This window comes from Triturus cristatus, chromosome 6 (genome assembly GCF_964204655.1).
Source record: "Triturus cristatus chromosome 6, aTriCri1.1, whole genome shotgun sequence".
Classification (NCBI taxonomy): Eukaryota; Metazoa; Chordata; class Amphibia; order Caudata; family Salamandridae; genus Triturus; species Triturus cristatus.
In genome coordinates, this window is record NC_140589.1 from 1,459,999,656 (window position 1) to 1,460,021,485 (window position 21,830).

Below are 21,830 nucleotides of genomic sequence, written 5' to 3' on the forward strand. Positions count from 1 at the left end.
CATGTCTGAACTGGGGTGACAGAGTGGGCTAAAGAACGGTGATGGATTAAACCCAGATCTGTTGACTGGGTGTGAGTGTTTGATTGGTTCTGATGCTCCGTCCATCACCACCCCCTTTTGTACCGCTTTGTTCGCCATAAGTTGGCAGGGTATGCTCAGATGTGAGTCCCTTGCTCACTTTGCCACTGGATTCAAGCAAGCCTGGCTGAAGACGGCTGAAATGCCAGAAACCGGTCCTAGGAAACTTGTTTCCGGTCCAGGGAAGGCATGGCTTGGCAGTTCGGGCTGGACTGTTCCCATGAGGCACAGGGTCAGACTGATTTGAATATGGCCATGTCTGAACTGGGGTGACAGAGTGGGCTAAAGAACGGTGATGGATTAAACCCAGATCTGTTGACTGGGTGTGAGTGTTTGATTGGTTCTGATGCTCCGTCCATCACCACCCCCTTTTGTACCGACACACTCAGACTGACTGCACAAACTATAGGATTTCATTGAGATGGAAAAGCTCAGAGCCTCCTTGGAACACAAGTTGCTGCAATTTGACAAAATGTGGGGCCTATTCCTCAGTTTCTTGGCACCAGACATCCAGGAACTCACATGCCCTCTGAAGCTATGAATACTCTGGCTCATGGGAGGCCAGGAAGAGCAGGACTTCCTGTATGGGCTGATCACAGTAGGATGGTGGTCCTAGGCACACAGCCCAGGACACTCTGTATAAAGCACTCTGTATAAAGCAGCAAACTCTGCACTGGTGAGGACCGCAAGACTTTTTGGATACAACCTCTCCCCCTCCCTCCCTACTCCTCCATCCTCCCTTCCCACCCACACAGCCAATCCCAAACCCTCCCACCACATCTTCCCTTTCTACATTCCCAACGTTTTGACTCCCTGTTTTCCTCATGGGCCTTTAGATGCAGGTAAGTGTTTTGTTACTGAAAACTGAATAAAAACAAATTTGAACCACAAAATTAATTATTTTGTCACTGCAACAAATGATATAATTTTGTAATTAAAGTTGTATTTTTAATTATGTGACATCATCGAGACAAACACAAACTATTGATAGCAAGCAAGCCCTTGACAGAAGGAATAACAAAAGGATATGTATAAACAGAAAAGATGTAGCCCCGAAACACGCTTCACTTTTTACGGACTTTTGGAGAAGGAAGGGGACAGGATCTCACATCTTCTCAGCACCACAGTATTTTCTCTAAAACACACACACACTCTGTCTCTCTCTCTCTCCATGCGGCCTCACTCTCCAACTACACCATATTTGTACCATTTACTAATGAACCATATTAAGAGATCACCTTCAAACGTAAAGATTGTGTCCCTGTGTTGGTTGAACGAGGTTCTCCCACACTTGCTGCATGTACTATACTGCTTCTTTTACAACAACACTTTTTCATAAAAGCCGTGATTTCTTACACCAACCTTTACTTCTTATTTACAACACAATAATTTGCTTTTCCGCCGCAGCTTTTTTCTAAATTTCTGGCCATCTTATTTCTCCTTGTTTTATTCCTAAATCCTGCTTTGTTGTCACATGTAACCCTCGCTTCTGTTTTGCATTTTGACGCCTTTAGCTGACATCACGTTTTCACTTCATCATTTATTTCATGCCCACTACTTCTTGAATCTTTCGTCTCGCAAGTGTAATGGAAAGTTTGATGTTGGGTGTGTTCATCGTGGACTCTCATGGTCGGGTGTGTGTTGTGATTAATGTGGTTGGTCAGATGCCTTTGAAGCCGAAAGTCAGAAGTGTGCAGAAAAGCAGATTCACTCATTCTTACAGGAGAATTAAAAGACAGAAAGAGTTGTCTAAAAGTCATAGTGGTGGGAAAAAGTACAGAAAATTATTAAGAGTAAGACAGAAACAAATAATCCCGCTATATTTGTTGGTAGTGTTTCTGGGCGCAAAGAAACCCATAGTCATGTAAAATGAATCTTGGCTCCGCCTCCTTCTCAGTGTGCCACCACATTAGGACCCCCGCGTGCTGTCATTAGGAGCTCCGCTGCTCCTCACAATACTGACTCCTTGTTATCCGGGTCCGCGGGGCTCGGCAGGCTGAAGCCCGGATTCCTGTGTGTGACCAGAGGGGACGTTTCCGCCTCAGACCTGGAGTTTGGCACGGCCTCTGTCTGTACCTCTGTCAGCTCTGACTGGTTCCGCGCCATTTCCTTTTGATTCAGATAATGAAGGATGCCTGCTCCCAGCGCGTCCCCTTCAACGTTCACGACAGTGGTGGTTCGATCCCTGGGGGACAAAAAACATGGTTATCACAGCCAGCCGTGGGAAACTGCACTTTAGATCAAATCACATCTGAATAACATGGCTACTGTGAGTTTCCAACAAACTTCAATAATATTTCTATCTATTGCACTATGCTGTGCCTTTTCAGAGCAGTTGGATTCGAAGGGTTCCAAGGCACAATCCCTAAAGTGGGGGGTAAGGTGTAACAAAAGATGTAGTGGGGCTGTGGTGGGGCAATGGGGGGGATCCTGTGAAGCGGAGAGAACTAGTTGGAACAGAGTACTGCTTAAGTGCATCCAAGCTCACAGCAAGTGCAAGTAAATCAATTATCACATTGCACAGACACGCACAAATTCATCAATAAAAGAGGCCACAAAACAAATTTTGTTTTGTCCAATTAAAATGCAGAAGATTTGTGCCAAACAAACAAGAACTGAAAGTACACAGGTTCTTTCTTTACGTTTGGATCCCCCTTTATGACATGATCCTGTATTTCCCATCAAATAGAGAACAACAAGTTAGGACCGGTTAATCTAAACCCAGCTGGAGATTAGTTCTTTTGGGGTTTGCTCCTATTCAATGTGTATGTGTGTGCCCTCTTACCGAGGTCATCAATCTCTACCATCTTCATTTCAGTAAGTATGCTGATGAAATCTAGATCCTCCTGCTAGTGAGACATTTGCCAAAGAAACATCAATAATTGAATGGAACATATATTTCCTGGATGAAGACATTTTCCTTTGTTTGAACATAAAAAACTGAAGCTGTCATCTTTGGGAGCGGACCTAATGTACAAGTTTCTTACCTTCGGTAACGATATATCTGGTAGAGAAGATTCTAGCTGCAGATTCCTTAACGTAGAATTATCCCCAGGCGTGAGACTGGACCCGGAAAACTTTCTTGCCCAGCATCTCTGCGCGCTGGGGAGCTGTACCACGCGACTCTGCCCCGACGTCCTCCGCAGGCGTGACGTCAGCGAGGTCACATAAGCCCCACCCCGGCGCACTGACGTCAGTTTGCTTCTGAGAACTTTTCCACGCCACAACGCGGAGCCATCACATCAAAACTGCGGAGAGCATGGGAACAGTGTGCGAAAAACCCAAAGAAACAAAATAGAGGAAAACAATTGATGAGAAAACATTACCAGGTGACACCAAGGCACCAGAAGGCGACAACAGCAGGCCAGAGCAGGAAAAGAGCAGAGCACCACTCTGAGGAACAATAGCGCAAGCCAATGCGAGAGCACCAAGTGGTAGTTAAGCACCAGAAGGCCAGAGCAGCAAAGCCAGAGCAAGAAAAGCGAAAGCACCACTCCGTGGAACCACCTCGCAAGCCAAGGCGAGAGACACCCTAGAGGCACAAGCATGTGAAAGCGCCGTGACCGAAAGAGAGAGGGACTGCAACCACCACCACAAAGGGAAGGGTCACAAGCCAGGAACAGGGGAGCAACAGCAATCCACCCCCAAACTGCAAACTACACTGCCAAGGATGGCCACACCTCCTGAAAGGAGTAGGAGGTCAGAGGATAGGTAAACCATCCGCAGACTACAGTGCCAAGGAGGGCCATAACCTCTGAAAGGAGTGGGTCAAAGGACTGGTAAAAGAACCCCCAACGAAGAAGACCAGGTGGGGAGCAGGAACTCTAACAACAGAGGGAAAGAGCAAAAGCAGGCCCACACTCCAGAGAAAAACCATCCGGAGGGATGACTGACCGAAAGAAAACGAAGAGGACACCCACAGAAGACAAGCCACCCAGAGGGAGTCGACTGCAGAAACGCAAGCAGAGGGTCCTCGCAGAACGGAGAGGAAGGGCGGGTCGTGAAGGAATCTGCAGCTAGAATCGTCTCTACCAGATACATCGTTACCGAAGTTAAGTAACTTGTACATCTGATAGAGACTACTAGCCGCAGATTCCCTAACGTATAATAGATAGCCATACCCAGAAGGGAGGAGGGCCTGCGAGAGAGCCTCCCCACCAGGAGAGACACAGGGCCCCAGCAGGGGACATGTCACAGGGACAAGAAGGGAAGGGCCAGGATAACCTAAGCCCAACTGAGGGAGACTGCCCAACACCCCGCCCGGGCAGACAGCGCCCGAAAAGCCTCAACACAAGGACCACCTCAAACCCTAGGGAGAAGAGGTAGAACCGGAGGCAGGGCCCACTGTAAGAACACATACACAGTGACAGAAAATAGCTGAACACACCACAGCCGCAAGCAGCGGGCAAGGCAGGGACGGCTCCACCGCCAAAAGCGCAGACGGAAGAGAAAGGCACAAGGGAATACATCAAAGGCCACAATGGTGTATTAGAACAAACAGGCCTGCACTGGCATGCACAGCCAGCAGCAGACAACACCGCGGAACGGTGCACCCAGGACAAGCTAGACGGCAGCCGAAGGCAGAGGCCAGGAAGGGCCAGGACACGCCCCAAGGGAGGAGCCGGCACACACTGACCCACGAATGAAGTGGAACCAGGCAGAAAGAAAGAGAGAGATGGAGGACGGGCCAAGCCGTCCACCAGAACACAAAAACCAGGGAAGCCAGCCCCCCCCCGGAACACCAGACAGAGGACCAAGTCAGACAGAAGCGCAAAACCACTACAACGCGATGCCGCAGACAGCAGGCCAGACTAGGCTAGCGACACAGCGACCCAGGAGAAGGACAGACCGGGGCGCAACGCAAGCCACTCCAAAACAATCAGCAAGAAGATCGCACTTGCGATATACCGTGATGCCACGGAGAGCAGAAGCCCGAAGGGCGACCACACCTCCCCAGCACATGATAGAGGTATGTAATAGCTAAAATTACCCCACCTTGGGCAAGTTACGTCCCAAGAACATGGGAACCCTCTTAGGAAAAAGTTTCCACAGCAGAGGACAAACAGAAAGACCTGCGGAGAAAACCGCAGACGGCTTGCCAATCAGCCAATAAAGAATACTCAGAAGGCCCAATCTCAGGGCCTACACGGCTTACCAACAGCCAAAACACAAGTCAAAACAGGAAGAGAAGGAAGAGCCAAAGAGGCCTGCAAGGCAGCCGCATAGACCTCCATCTGGGCTCTTATCGCCCCAGTGCCGGGGAACGGCGGATAGGGTGGCGCACCACCCACGGAGAACCCACGCCACCAACAAGCCGGGGACCTGGCCTCGGGGACAAACTGCGACACCAACAGGTGAGCGACGCCCTTGCGGCCTGGGAGAAAGACGATGTCAGAGACGGCGGGTCTTGAAGCCATCTGCGGGGGTCGGACGCGGCGACGACACCGACCTGGACATGCGTGCCAAAAGGAGCTTCATCCAGCGCTCCCGCCGGGACTTCGGCTTCATTTGCTGACACCCCTCACAATCTGTGGAGTCGTGGTGCTCCCCCAAACACCACATGCAGATGGGGTGAGGATCCGTCGCCGACATCTGGCGCGCGTAAGACAAGCACGTCTTGAAGCCCGAAGGCATTTGCACACTGTTCCCAAGAATAACGCTTAAAAGCGGAAAAAGAAGGCCTTAAACAGGCCAGGAACACGATCCGGGTCCGCGCTGCACGGGAAAAGAAGAAAACTGACGTCAGCGGGCCGGGGTGGGGCTTATGTGACCTCGCTGACGTCACGTCCACGGAGGACGTCGGGCGGAGTCGCGTGGTACAGCCCCCCGGCGCGCAGAGATGCAGGGCAAGAAAGTTTTCCGGGTCCAGTCTCACACCTGGGGATAATTCTACGTTAAGGAATCTGCGGCTAGTAGTCTCTATCAGATACAAACCCATCCCTGACTTTCACTTGGCCTCCTATGTTGTGCCAAACTATAATCCGAGAAATAAGACCATAAATCTTCTAATCTCTTTGACACGGAAATGTCCTCTGTCCTTCTGATAAACCTCTGATGAACTTTATGGTGAAAAACCAACTATCTATGAAGAGAAAAGTCCACCCTCTCCTAAAAGTCATCTCACCTTATTTGATCAATCAATCAGGATTTATAAAATGCAGATAATCACCCGATAGGGTATCTAGGCGCTTGCATGCCCCGGAGACTTATTGGAACAGCCAGGTCTTGAGGGACATTTGGAATTCTGGAAGTGAGGTGCGTGGGGAGGCTGTTCTAGGTCTTTGCTGTGATGTGGTTGAAGGAGCATCCTCCACTTCTGCTTTGGTAGATGGGGGGGAGCATGGGCAAGTGAAAGGGAGGCGGAGCGTAGTCTTCTTGATGGTGGGTGTAAATTCAGGCGGAGGTTAATGTAGGCGGGTCTCTGGTTGTGTAGAGCCTTGTGCGCATGGGTCAGCAGCTTGATTTGGCATATCTTCTGTACGGGGTGCCAGTGGAGTTTCCTGAGGTGGGGTGTGATGTGGGTTCGTCAGGGAAGGCTGAGGATGAGTTTGTCTGAGGCATTCTGTATGGTCTGAAGACTCTGTAGAAGGTGTGGGTGAATCCTATGTGGAGGGCATTGCTGTAGTCCAGTTGGCTTGTGATGAGGTCTTGTGCCACGGTGCTTCTCGTGTGTAGGGGTAGCCACTTGAAAATCTTACGTAGCATCCGCAAAGTAAGGACGCAGGTAGAGGAGATGGTATTGATCTGTGATTTCATGGTGAGCTTCTTGTCAATGATGATTCCGAGGTTTCTGGCCTGGTTGGGGGGAGTGGTTACGGGTCCGACGTCTGATGGCCACCAGGAGTCGTTCCATGTTTTGCTGCTGTTGCCAAAGATCAGTACTTCCGTCTTATCTGTGTTCAGCTGCAGGAGTTGTTCTTCATCCAGTCGGCAACATTTGTCATGCAGCTGTGGAAGTTGGTTCTGGTGGTGGTGGGATTGTCGGGACAAGAGCTTTGTCCCCTAAAGAATAGAATATTGCAATTTTGTCTATTCTGGCCTTCCACAAACCGCTAACCCACATAACACAAGTAAGGCAAAGAAATGTTTGGATTTAGCTCAACCTCTGACCTATAGGTCTTTGTTAAAGCTTGTTAAAGCTGTCAAACTGCACTTCACAATCTGAGATGTATCTCTCATTCAGCCTAACCATATAACCACTAGCAGTCGCAGCAGAGTTAGTTATTTTGTCATCTGAAGAATACTAAACTCTGTTTTTGTTTGAGCTACTTACCATAAACACGTCATCTAACAATCAGCTGGTTCTACACTTGAACTAAAGTTTGGCTGAACTGGATTTATATGTAATTTGGGAATCCTGTTCTCTTTTAGAATTAAAAACATTTTGACCAGACAATTCAATTCAATTCAATACAGCTTTATTCGATTAAAATAGTTAATCATAAAAGCAAAGATACACGATACATTGAAAGACAATAAACAAAACTACATTAAAAGTTGATTCCTTGATTAAAAAATGGATTTTAAAAAAGCATTAACAGAAGATATGACATAGACTGAGTCTAACGTTTGCAAGGCTATAAGTGCAGGTCGACAGTGCCTGAGTCCAAAAGTTTTCAAAACTGGCAGAATCCATCTTTTCCTAGGAATAGTATAGAATTTGCATAAAAATATAACAGACAATTCAAATTAGTTTCTTTTGAGGAAGATCTAGGTAATTATTCTAAGAATAAAACATTAGAGCTTGCGAAATTCATGGATGTGGTGTTAAGGCACAAAATAAGAAAGGAACATTCTAATTCATTTGATGCTTTAACAAGTGGTTGGGCACCTTGGCTAACATGAATTTAGATTCTGTACACAGATTCGTTTTCCCAATCTACTTTGTGTAGTTTTAGTTATTGGTAAAATCTGTTTATTGTGGATCAACAGTAACGGGATCTGCATTTCGACTACAGGCCTTGTTTCATAATCCAACACAAAAAGATGATGGACGGAATGTTGAACATTATCAAACATTCACCCCCAGTCACAAATCTGGGTTTAATCCATTGTTATCTCCTTGTGTTTCCCTTGTTTCATGATCCCCTTTATATGGTTTGCTTGCTTATTGATTTTGTATGATTTTAATTAATTACACAATAAAGATTCAGATTATTTGCTTTCTTAACACTTGACCATTTAAATAGTTCTCCCAGAAAACCTCTCTCAGTGAGGTTTAGCAGCCAGAAACCACTGCTTCAAACATAAGCGAACCAAAATAAAAGGCCATTTATCTACGATCACATTATTAGCATGACATAAATATTTTAAACCTGGAATGGAATAAATATATAAACAATTTTCCACTGAGCTTATATTTTGTTAAGGATGCAGGATAAAAGGTCCAAATTCAATCCTGCACATACAAGGATCTGTAAATGGTTTGAAAGTCCACAGTCATCCACAAAGCAATGTTTATAGTATATTCATATGGACTAGCAAACAACCAACCCAGTTAAGGGGTTCTGGGTGGATTGGCGTATGTTCCCCATGACCATAGCTAGATTGCCACCACTAATACTCATCTCACTTCAACCAGGAAGTGTTTTGTAACCCTAATCTACTTGAAAAGGCGAGGCTAGAGAAACATTTTGGATGAGAAAATATGAAATATATTGTAATGCCAATGAGAAATACTGTAAATTTAGTCAAACAATCATTCTTGCCATGCTATGACATCCCACGTTGGGTGACTGTTTATTAGAATGGGAAACTTCAGGAATGGTGACAACAGCCTTAGCCTCTTAACTGCAAAATCCTATCGACCACCCCTTTCTCCCTCCCTCCTGTTGAGCCTTTTTATATGTGTGGGGCACTTCACAATTGAGCCTTCACAACTTTTTTCCTGAAAAGGTATCCAAAGAAAATGTGTGTCCTGTTTTCCCCAACAGATAACCAGGGTTTGTAGATTCCCCTAGAAGAAACCGAGAAAATAGGCACCATATGGATAAATGTTGGTGTTTCCTGGGAGTATGTGAAAAACGTTTTTCTAAAAATTGCCTCAACAAAACATTTGCTGTGCTAAGATCATGAACATTATCCAGTTGTTCAGTTCTTATTTCCACTGAAGCCATGCGGTCAACAATTTCGGCACATGTCTTTCCTACTTTCCTGATGGCACCCTGTAATTATTTTGCGGCTGCCCACTTTAGCTTCTGCTTGGAAGCTCTTAATTTACGGGTCTAGAGGAGGCAAGATGGCGTCGCTGTGAGAGGTCGCTACTGCTGCTCCTGCCCTGATGTCGATGTATGCTGTCGTCTGCGGCTTGTTTAACTTATGGAAAATACCCCCCGAAAATACCCGGAAGCTAGCTGACTCTAGGTGACTTGATATGTCTAATTTCTCTAAATGAGAGGAATATGGATTTTTGGGCGTTTTCTGAATAACCGGGCTATATGGAGATGGAACGGAGAGGAAAAAGGACCGGCGCTCTCCGTGCTGACAGGAGCTAATGGGACCAGAGGAATAGAACAGAACAGAACAGAACAGAAGAGCACTAACACTACCTTGCTGTAGCTTGCTGTAGCTTGCTATTACCCGAGAAGCCGAAAAGCCGCTGAAAAGTGTTAACTCAACTCAACTCAACTCTATCTATGCCCTCTGCCTCACCTCTGTCACCTCTGTCTCACTTCGTCTCACCTTGTCTCACCTCGACCTCGACTTACACAGGGGGACGATCCGGCTGGCTGATCAAATCAAGCTAATCGTCAATCCACCAAATTACTAAGTCATCACTAAGTCATCGAGCGAGCAAGTTAGCAAGTCAACGAGTCATATAGCTCCGCTCTATCTCCATAACACGCAGGAACTCTGGTGGATTCGGCGGCTTAGCGTGAAATCAGCGTGAAATCAGCGAGGGGGGAGAAAACTCGACAACAAGCGAAAGACTACAAGACCGTAAGATATTTACCTATGTGTGTATCGTTGTCTGTCTGTTGTTCTATCGGGTCCAGGTTCAGGTCGGCATCGACTTGTGGTTCTCCCGGTCCGCTTCCCGGATTGTGCGTTCCCGCTCCTTAGCCTGGTCTCCACTGGTCTTTTTGCGGTCTGGCTCGGCCCGGTTTTTGCGTCATACGTCATCTGCGAACTCTCTAGGCGCGTCTAAAATACACACTGACTCTGACGGTATCAACAGCATTGTTGAGCATAGTTGAGCAATAATCGGCAATAATCGGCAATAATCGGCAATAATCGGCTTTCTCAAGCTTTGTCAAGCTCCATGTATCTCATCACAGCTGGTGAAACCAAAATAACCAAACTAACCAAAACAACCAAAATAACTAAAATAACCAAAATAAAGGTGGGGAAAGGCGAAGAAGCGGAAATAACTAATCTATCTGGGAGAAACAAAACTAATACTGCTTTGTATTCACTACGAGCCACAAAAGGTACCGGCATCAATTCCTATATTAGACCTATTAATTCTAGCGTACTGCCAGTGGTTGTTCTTACAGCAATCTATCCTAAACCAGAGATTCTGACAGCGCCAGAGACATTAATCACTCAAGGTATCTCAAATACGACAAATTTATCTAGCTCCTCACCCGGATCTCTCCCTTCATCCTATCTTTGTCAAATAATTATAATAACTGCGAGAACAAGGAAAGTGAGGAAAGTGAGTAAAACAAATAAAAGGGCTGAAGAGGTAGCACAGATCTCGTACCGCTCATCAGCAGCAAGGATGGCCGGGAATAAACTGAAAACAGCAATGGCAAGTCGGAATGACTTATCAAATACAGAAAACGATACTCATGGAGGGTCTGATGGACAAGGAGAGGCAAATAATAACAGCGGAAAAGATATTTTGTTAACTCCTGAGATCCTTGGTCTGGAAGATGCTACTCAAAATCAAATCCATAATCAAACCCTAATTCATACAAAGGTCCAAACTAAAATTCAGGTCTTGGTAGACCAAGAGAAACACCGGAAACAAAATAATCAAGAGAGAGCAGAGAGCTCAGATGGCGGCGCTGGAAATACTAAAGAAACAATCAATATACAAGGACCACTGAAAATAAAAGAATCGCTAAGACGCCCCGAAACCAGGGGTTATAAGCCAATGGAAAGCAACGATGAAAGGAAAGAAATCAACTCAAGAGTCAGCAATAAAGAAGGAAAAGAAGGAAAAGATAGAGCCCTCGAGTATGAACAAAAACTTCATAAAGAAAGAGAAAAGTCAAAAAGAAAAGCTCTGGAAAGAGAAAAAGCAAAAGAGACGGAAAAGGAAGAAAATACGGAAATAGAGCAAACGAGTAATGAGAATCTTGACCTCTTGGCAAAGAAAAAAAAAAGATTGGAAACAATCGTAAAAATTTCAGCCAAAACTTCCGGCTATATACCAGACTCTCAACCAAGAATTACAAACATATTTAGTCCAGCGATCAAAGTTAAATCTCAGACTTGCTCTCTCAATGATACAGTACCGACGCTAATGGATCAGCAAGGTGCAAACCATGTAATACAGACTCAAGACCATCCTGAGAGGGACGCTCTGAGAAAATAATTAAGCCCAGGTCCTCACATGGATGCGTATTCAACGAAAAAACTAATGAAGGAAGGACCTGTCACAAGAGAAATCTCCGATGGATCTGAATCTGAGATATATGAAACAGGAGTATCCATCACAAGTGAATCAAGCGAGGAGAGCGATATGAGTGATGAGCTGAGTTTAGATGAACTAGTCGGAAAAAGATCCTCTATTACAGATCTCGAGAAAAGAGATATCACTATACATGACATTTCAACAATAAGAAAATCAGGAAAAAAAAGGAATAGACATAAAAGAAATCCAAAATTAAACTATGATGAAACTACAGATCCTGGTAGTACTACCGAACAAATCATAGGTAGAACTAAACCAACACGAAAAAGCCTACACGGGAAAGGAAATCCTGAATCCAAAAGACTCGACAACTCCATAGCTATACGGGAAGATTCGGAGAAGACGAAACAAAGAGAGCCCTTACTTAGCGAAGTTCTTAATTCAATAAAAACTTTTCATCACGATGTTAAAAAAGATAGTCAAAGGAACCATATTGCCATCAAAAAGCTGGAAGGTGCTATCAACAAAGTGGGCACCACATGTTTGGAGATCTCTGACAGAATGTGCTCTGTTGAAACCCGGGCAGAAAATCTGGAATCAGACGTAGGTAAACTACAAAAACAGATTAAAGAACATGAAGGTTTAATTAAGGACCTAATGATAAAATCGGAAGATCAAGAAAATCGAGCTAGAAGGAATAATCTTCGATTTCTTGGGATACCAGAGGGCTCAGAGGGAAACGACCCAAGAGGCTTTATGTGTAATTTGCTAAAATCAGCATTCCCGGAGCTTAGCTCTTGGGATATAGACAGAGAAGTCTGTAGAGCACACTGCTTCCCTCTGTTCCTACCTAAATGCTCAGATAAACCATCGCAATATCCCAGGGCGTTCTTGGTTAATTTCGGAAATTATCTATTGCGTGATACGCTATTTGATCTGGCGAGACCCACGGCGACAAGAGAATACAAGGGCTCTAAATTTTTTGCAAGGCCGGATTTCGCCCATTCGACTGTGGAAAGAAGATGGCGCATGCGCCAACTGTTCACTCCCTTGGAAAAACTGGGAGCTACCGTTTTCCTACAGAATCCGGCACGTCTAAAAGTAATCTACAAAGGCTCCACGAGAACTTTTCTAAGTGAAATCGAGGCGGAGGCATACCTTAAGGATCTCGGAGAGAGACTGAAACAAAGCAATGATAACTGAAGTGACAAGGAAGAACATCATGCAATAGATAAGATACAATTATCTGTTGATACCTATAAACTCTTTATATAAATGACATGAGCATAAAAATGACATAATATGATTTAAATATTCGGCAATGAATATCGAAATAACAAAATAAACGAATATGCTGAGTATCTACTATTAGTTAAGATAGGGACGACAACCTAGATATTGTTACAGAAACAGGCAGGGGCCAAGCTCAGGTGCACGGACCACACGGCCATCCACCACTGGGTGAGTCAAAACCCAGGCTGCCTCATAGGTGGGGAAGGGGTGGGGGGCTAGCGGGTGGGACTGTGAGCGGGGGGGGAGACGAGGGAGCTAAAAATTAAAAAAAATATGGGTGGACACAGTTGCAAACATGATAATAAAAATAGAAAAAGGGCTATTAAAATTAAAGATGTTAGGACTTTTCTTATTTTTGTGATAAGTAGACTTGGCTCGAAACTCAACTACAATGTAATATGGCGAAAATAAAACTGTGTTCATGGAACGTGGCGGGGTTAAATAACAGAAAAAAAAGGGATGAAATGTGGGGGTTAATAAGATCCAACTCATTAGACATAATTTGTCTCCAGGAGACCCATATACCTTGGGCAGAGCGAGAAGCATTAAAGGCTCCGGGGTATAACCTATTAGTTTGTACTAGCCAAACTACAAGGACAAGGGGGGTCGCCATATTAGCAAGAACCTTTTTGGGAGAGTCAACACGCAAATTGGCAGATCCTCTAGGTAGATGGGCAATTGTCGAACTCAAAAGTGGAATGACAATATGCTCTATCTATGCTTCTAATTACGACGATCCCACAATGTTTAATGACCTTGAGATTGAACTCTCAAGCTGGCCCAAGGAGCTGATTTTTTGTGGAGACTTTAACATTTCTTTCCCTGGAAAAAATACATTATTGACACAAAATCAATTAATATATGCTGGTTATAAGCCAAGGGTATTTAATGCCGCCGTCCAATTAAAAGAGAGCCTAGGCCTTGTTGATTTATGGGATTTGAAGCAGGGGTTAGACCCTGGATATACATATTTTTCTCATCCTCACCAGAAATATGTTCGCATTGATTATATTTGGATATCAAAAACCCATGCGAGTACTGCACAAATTAGTAAATTACCAAAAACTATTTCGGATCATAACCCTCTTATACTTACTGTATATATAAATAACATCTATAGACCCCGCTCAAATTGGTCTTTTGACAGGAAACTCGTGGTAAACAACGATTATGTAGCCTATATGAAAAACTGGGCGCAAAGATTTATTGAAGATAATCGGTATAGCACATCCAGAGGAATGGTATGGGACTGTTTCAAGGCTGCAATACGGGGAGAGACACTTAGTTATGTAGCCAGACAGAAAAAAGAGGAGGTCAGCTATAATGATTTACAGCTACGAAAATTAGCGGAAATAGAAGAGAAACATATCAAGATTATTGCTCAAGGTATGGATGGTGGTCCAACTATAAGGGAAATGGCGATACTTAAAGCTGAGATAAATACCAAACTCACCCAAAGGCAGGCTGAGCTATACCAATCACACCGAAATAAGATCTATGAAACAGGGGAGAGGGTGGGTAAGCAGTTGGCACTTCGAACTCGCCAGACTCAATCTATTAATTTTATTGCATGTATCGAACAAGAAGGCCAAAAATACACTACGCCAGAATCGATTCTAGAAGTTTTCCAAAATTATTATGATAAACTATATAAAAATGAGGATTCTTTGAATTCTCACACAATTAAAGAAATCTTATCTAGATGGGCAATTGAGCAGGAAACTGGACCAGCTATAGATAATATCACGAGGCTTGAATTAGACCAAGATATAACGCAAACTGAATTGGAAATTGCCCTAGCAGAACTCGCAACGGGAAAGGCAGCCGGGCCGGATAAAATACCCCTTGAGTTCTATAAAATTATGGGCAATAGTATAATGCCTCTATTACTCGATTTATTTATTGGGACTCAGGTAAGCGGAATTCCACCTAGATCTTGGCAAGAAACGAACATAGTAGTCTTCCCAAAGAAAGACAAACCGGCCCATCTTCCCTCGTCGTATCGACCTATCTCCCTTATAAATTCAGATTCGAAACTTTATTCTAAGATTCTGGCTAATCGGCTCAGGGGGGTCGTCGAACGCTTGGTCTCCCCGTGGCAACATGGCTTTATTCCGGACAACGGTACTACAGATCACACCCGACGTGCTATTACGCTATTCGATGCCGCAAATGCTACGGGAGATCAGGTATCGATGATCCTCCTAGACGCCGAAAAAGCCTTCGATAGGGTATCATGGGCTTTCTTGTGGGCCATATTAGAACAAACAAATATTGGACCATGTTTTATGAAAGCTATTAAGGCTATGTATGTTTTACCTAGAGCAAGGGTAGTGGCAATGGGGCAAGAATCAGGACTCTTTGAAATATCTCGCGGGACTAGGCAGGGGTGCCCATGCTCACCTATCCTCTTTGCCCTCTATATAAACCCTCTTATCTTGAAATTGCTAAAATCAGAAGCTATCAAACCGGTAATATTGGGTCAACATCATACAAAAATACTAGCTTATGCTGATGATGTTGCAGTATTGACACCACAACCAACTGAGGCTATACTTGCAATAGAACATATTTCTAAAATATTTGGTAAGATATCTGGCTACTCCTTAAATAGGGATAAAACGATGGTTATATGTACCAATAATGTTAACTTTGCTGATTATAGAAGGGTCGATTCCGCTGTTTATTTAGGAGTTCGAATAACCGCCAAAATAGAGGAGATAATTAAGATTAATTACGAACCATTGTTAAAGAAAATAAAGATGTATTTGAAAAGGATTGATGTACTACATTTATCGATCATAGGAAGGGGTAATTATCTTAAAATGAATATTCTGCCACGGATTCTTTATCTTTTTCGTGCGGTCCCTCTTTTAGTTGATGACATAATCTTAAGGGGCTTCGAATCCCATCTGGGTAAATTCATGTGGGGCTACGGGAAGATTAGGAGATCTGCCAAGAAACTTTCCCTACCCGTTATTAGAGGAGGGTTAGCAATTCCGGATTTGAGCTTATACCTATGGGCTGCACTTCTCCAACAGATGAAGCCACTATTTGAGATAAGACCAACTGGAAATGAAGGAGTGACAAATTATATACCTTCAATATTTGAATTATCTATTGGAGAAAGGGCCAATGGCTTGTTAATCAAACAGATTGAACCCTCCTACTTTAAGAAAGTGAAATTTAAGGTTATAAAATACGCCTGGTTTTTATGGAGAAAAATTATGAGATACATGAAAATATCAAAATATAATAGATATATTTCCTTATGGCATTCATCAATATTACCACCTCATATGTATGACACTATCTCTAGACTCTGGGAAAATCTAGGAGTATTAACGTTAGGAGATTTTTTACTTACCCCACATGGGCCTAGATTTCAACAACTACAATCTAAATTTTCGATCCCAATGAATAGTGTATTTAAATTCATACAAATTAACTCAATCTTAAATTTGAAAGCCGCTGATATATCTTTGGATACTATCCCTTTAATTGACTGCATGTTCAAATCTAAGTCAAAGATTGGCAACTTGTATGATATTTTAATAGAAAACAGACAAGATGATCTGGAACCCACCGAAGTAGGTTGGTCTCGGAAATTAAATAATCCTAATGTTGATATTGATTCATCTCTGACCTTATCGACCCAGGTGTTTATGGCATCTAATTTGAAGGCTCAACTTTATAAAACCATCTTTGACTTATATTTTACTCCGGCCAAACTTCACTCCTGGGGGAAAAGGCCTACATCAGATTGTCCAAGGTGTGGTAGAACAGCAGCTAATTTAATACACATGATATATGAATGTGATAAATTAACGACGCTGCGTACAATGATTGCTGATTTTTGGCAGGAAGTGTTTGGGCACACTGTAGCGGAATCACCTACATTATATATTTTGGGTAAAGATAACACACTCAACCATACTAAAGCAGAAGAAATTTCTCTTTTCCTCGGTACATCAGTGTATAGAATAATAATTACTGCCCGCTGGAAAGATATCGACCCTCCTAATTTTCAGATCTGGCTCTCTAGGCTTTTAGGGATGTGTAATCAGGAAATGGCGATTTTTGCCTGTAAAGGTATTAAAGCAAAAATACGTGGTACCGAAATTTGGAAACCTATTGAGGATTGGAAAAATCGATAATACAAATTGTATATAAATAAGTCTAAATTGGATGTAGTTAAGTCATATTGTACTTTCTTTAAATACAAGTATTATATTGTATATTGTATGTACTGATTTCTTTTTTCTTTTTTTTTTCTTTTTTGGTTACTGTATTATGTTTCTGCAACTGTGATTCCCAAATAAAATACAATTTAAAAAAAAAAAAGGAAGCTCTTAATGGATTGCAGGATATCAGTTAGTGCTGGCTCTTTATTCTGTTCGCAGTGTTCAACCACTTTAATGTTTTCCGTAATCGTTTGGTTGCTAGAGGTTGATGCAGGTTTGGAGAGTACAGTAAAAGGGGTATCTTCATAGTCCCACTTCAAATCTGTATTATCTTCTTTATCAGAAGACTCGCAGTCTTTCTTATGTTGGACTCATTTTTTTTTCCCTTTTGCATTTTTTTGGAGAGGTGTTTATACTTCAGAGGGTCGGTGTGTGAACTGCTGTACCACTTGGCTCCCTCCTCCCCGCTTGACATCAAAATGCTAATGTTTGATAGTTCAGATTCCTCGGTGAGGGAGAAGAATTTATCCTGATTGTCAGGCGTTTTCAGGATGTATTCTTGTTGACCATAACTACCAGTTTGCCCCAAGATAGAAGTATTCAAGGGTTCTACTAGGGGGGTTGTGCTGCGATTTGCCTTGCTACTCTTGCTGCTGGGGCTACCAATGTGTTGCATCAGAGTCCCTTCTATCTGCATTGATGGAACTGTGGCTGCGGTAGGCGCTACGCAATCTGAAGGTTGTGGTTCATTTAAGGCTTCTAATGAAGCAGACTGCCGACTTTCTCTTTGCCCATAAACACTCTGCAGCTGCTTTGCCTCATTCACTCCTGGGCATTTTACAATAGCAGTGGAGCCACTCTCTGCCCTCATTGCAATGCCGAAACTTGTAGTGATTAAGGGTTGCAAGTTTCCATCATCTTTCATCAAACGCGAGGGGTTCTTTTTGATAGTTGCCGTTTTAGTCGGATCAATTTCAGAAGTTTTCTTTTCAGAGCCCTCCATCCTCTCCCCCTTCTCTCCCCCACCTTTAGTTTTGCCTCCCAGGGTATCAGATTTTTTCTGCCGGGTCACTGCTGACACAGTGCTCACCTGTGAAATAGCATTCTTCACTTTGCCTCCACGCGCCCCCTTCCCTGTCATGCTTACGTGTGTATCGCAAGCGTTGAAGAAAAGTTGCACTACGACAGTGCCGATCCGCCAAGAATCTCTGCTGCTGTTATCGCGGGGGAGAATCTTTCTGTATCTATTGTGCTGAAAGAGTGTGTGGCCGCTTCCCAGTGCGTCTCTGTGGCTCCGTTTGTTCGGAAAGACTGATGGAGCTGGACAAGGCGCACGCAGACCAGCGTGAATCCAGGATGCCAGAGCTGTACGAGCGTCCTCGCGGCGGGGGGAATGCTGAAGCTCGAATCTCACAACGCAGGTAAGAGTGGCACACGGCTGTCTGGGAGTTTTTTTCGGGAGCATTCCTAGCAGTCTTTTCCATCTAAAGTGAGCTCTGTCTCGTACTTTTAATCTGCGGAATTTCTTTTTCCGCTCTTCGTTTCAAACCAAGAGTAAGTTAGTTCACAGGGAGACGCTCAGCGGAGCATCACGGCGGTGCTGTCAGTCGGTCGCCATCTTGCCTCCCTGGACTTCACTATGTTAAAAACACAGAATGACGAACATGAGGGAATTGTCAAAGACTTGATGTGGAAGGTCGAGGAGCAGGAAAACAGGCAGAGGCGTAATAATCTTCGCTTTCTGGGGATTCCAGAAGGTATCGGAAAAGATGATTCAAGGAAATTTATGATTACATTTCTCAAAGGGGCATTTCCAGAACTACAAGATTGGGATTGGGACAATGAAGTCCAGAGAGCTCATAGGTTTCCTTTATTCCCTAGCAAGCGTACCCCGGCACCACAGCAACATCCACGGGCCATGCTGCTATTCTTTGGCAATTTCTTGCTCCGACAAGCTCTCTATGATCTGGCCAGACCCACAAACACACGATCATTTGATGGAATAACTTTTTTCACCTGCCCCGATTTTGCGCACGCCACGGTGGAGCGCAGGTGGAGACTCCGACAGCTCTTTGACCCCTTTCAGAAACTGGGGGCAACAGTGTACCTGCAGAACCCGGCTCGGCTCAAAATTGTTTATCAAGGGACTACTAGAAGCTTTATTTCAGAAATACAGGCTAAAAGCTATTTAGAGGATATTGCGGGACACAAACAATTAACACAATTGTTACTGTGCTAGATCTGTCAAGGGAAGCATACTGCATTAAGAAATCAGATGTTATAAGTAATCAGGGCTGGCGTCTTCAATCTAGTATTTTTGTTCCTTTCTCTTCCCCCTTTTTTTTTTTTTTGGTATAGTTGTTGGTATCCTGATTAGTACTGCCGGGGGAGTATCCATACTCATATTTATATTTATACTCACCATAGCTCTTCTAATGGAGTGTATCACAGGGGGGGCTTTAGCGGGCTCAAGGGGGATCGGATGACGGACGTCAAACTCCTGGCCCGCGGTGGCCAGGTAACCTCCATGAATAGCGGAGAGTGGGGGAGGGGAACAGGGGAGGGTGGCGGGGAGCGGGTGGGTCAGACAGGTTGTTAAAAATATTGAGAGAAATTACATTAGGCTACACTAAAAGGCAAAGGCAAAATAACACATGGACTTTTGGTAAACTAGGTGCAATATATAGTCCACTTATCTCAAAACTATGGGGGTGTTAAAAGTGCTATCCCTAAACATCTGTGGATTAAACGACATTAAAAAAAGACAAACAGTTGCAATAGGATTACGAGCTTGGGGGGCGAATATTGTGTGCCTCCAAGAAACGCACATAGAGGGATCTCCGAGCCATATTTTAAACACATTAGGGTATAGGTTGGTGTGTGCTACGTCACAGGGGACACGGGTTCGGGGGGTTGCAATATTAGCCAAGGGCAGTGGGTATGTTTTTAATCATTCCAAAACTGATAAATTTGGCAGATGGGCTATTACTGAATGCCGATATTGAAAGGGACAGAAGCTAACACTCTGTGCCCTATATGGAAGCAATAGTGATGACCCTGTTGTATTTGACGAAATCTCTAAGGAGCTTGCACATTGGCCTCTACCTGTAATAGTCTGTGGGAACTTTAATATTAATCTTCCAACGGATTGGTCTTTGAAAAATCATTGGCTTTACAAAGGCCGCAAACCTAAAGTATTTAAGTCTCTGAAGAATATGTGTTATGTACACGGATTAGTGGATGGTTGGCAAAGATCAAATCCTAACGACCCAGGGTATACCTTCTTTTCTAACCCACATTCTACTCATGTTAGAATAGATTATGTATTAATGTCAAACTCACTCAAAACTAAGTGCCAAACAGACCACAACCCTCTAGTTTGCACCCTGGAAATGGCACCTGTAAACTCAGAAACAGCATCCTGGAATTTTGAAAGATCCCTGCTGCTAGATGATAACTATTGTGCCCATATGAGAGGATGGATCCTCGACTTTCTAGCTGATAATATTGGTAGTACCTCAATTGATATAGTTTGGGACACTATGAAGGCAGGGATTCGGGGAGAGACATTGCAGTATTCTCTGAGGGCTAACAAACTAGAGAGAGAGAGTATGCAGGGTTTACAGGAAAACCTTAGGTTGGCTGAAGAAGAGCTGATAAGAGTAACAAACGGGATCAAAGCGGCAGAAGAAATTACTAAAACCCAAAGCCAGGTAGCAATCGCTAAGGCGGCAATTACCAATATCTTTACTGACAAAGCTGTCATGAAAGCAACTGTGCGAAAAGAAATGGTGTATGAAGTTAATGAACAAGTGGGTCATTAGCTAGCCGTGTGAATGCGACAACAAACCACATCCAATCTGATACGTGAAATATATGATCCCATTGAGGGCCAATTATCCAATTCAGAACATATTAGAGAGGCTTTTTGGCGGTTCTATCGAGATCTGTACACGGAAGAAGGTAGGAGGGGCTCAACCGAGGTTGATAGATATCTAGACTGCGGCATGTATGATAAGCTCGCTGAGGAAGATCAGATTATGTTGGAGGACGCACCTAATTTAGATGAAATCTTAGTCACCATTAAAAATCTCCCGAAGGGGAAAGCTGCCGGATTGGACGGTATCCCTTCCAAGTTTTACGTAACGTTTCTAGAGCAAATTAAAAACATTTTATTAGAACTAATCATACATATTTTTAAAGGCGGCCAACCTCCAAATTCTTGGTATAGGGCAAAAATAGTTATTTTCCCTGAAAAGAATAAACCTCCAGAGCAGCTAGGCTCATTTTTTTTTTTTTTTTTTTTTTTAAATATTTTTATTGCAGGAATCCGTAAATCGTTACATAACCGGCCAACATTATATATCACGCCCGATCAATGAGACGCAACCCTCCGTTCCCCCATCGTAAGTTACTTACACAGCCATTCAGCCCACAACCCTAGGGTCGGGCGGCGAAATTCAACGGGGGCTCAGGAGGATGTCGAAGCTGGCCCGGAGAACCCGCTGTCCGTCATCTGCTTTTCGAAACAAACCCATAAACCCAAAATAACACCCCACTCTTAAAACACCCCAAACCCAGGTAAACCCTCCCCCTCCCCCCGCCATCAGCGCGTGGCACCAACCGCCACAGGATCTCCAAAAGGACCCACGGGGAGAGCAATAGATCTGAAAAGTGCAATCGTCTATCGG

General features: G+C 43.9%; 1 protein-coding gene across 1 annotated transcript in view; it reads right to left on the reverse strand.

Moving 5' to 3' along the window:
• Positions 1–1,004: 1,004 nt before the first annotated feature.
• The window catches only part of SLC1A4 (solute carrier family 1 member 4), a 300,968-nt gene continuing 280,142 nt past the window's right edge, over positions 1,005–21,830 (reverse strand). The window contains exon 8 of the mRNA XM_085612523.1: positions 1,005–2,263. Coding sequence (XP_085468649.1) covers positions 2,029–2,263 — 235 coding nt within the window. The 3' untranslated portion in view covers positions 1,005–2,028. The remainder of the gene's footprint in view (positions 2,264–21,830) is intronic.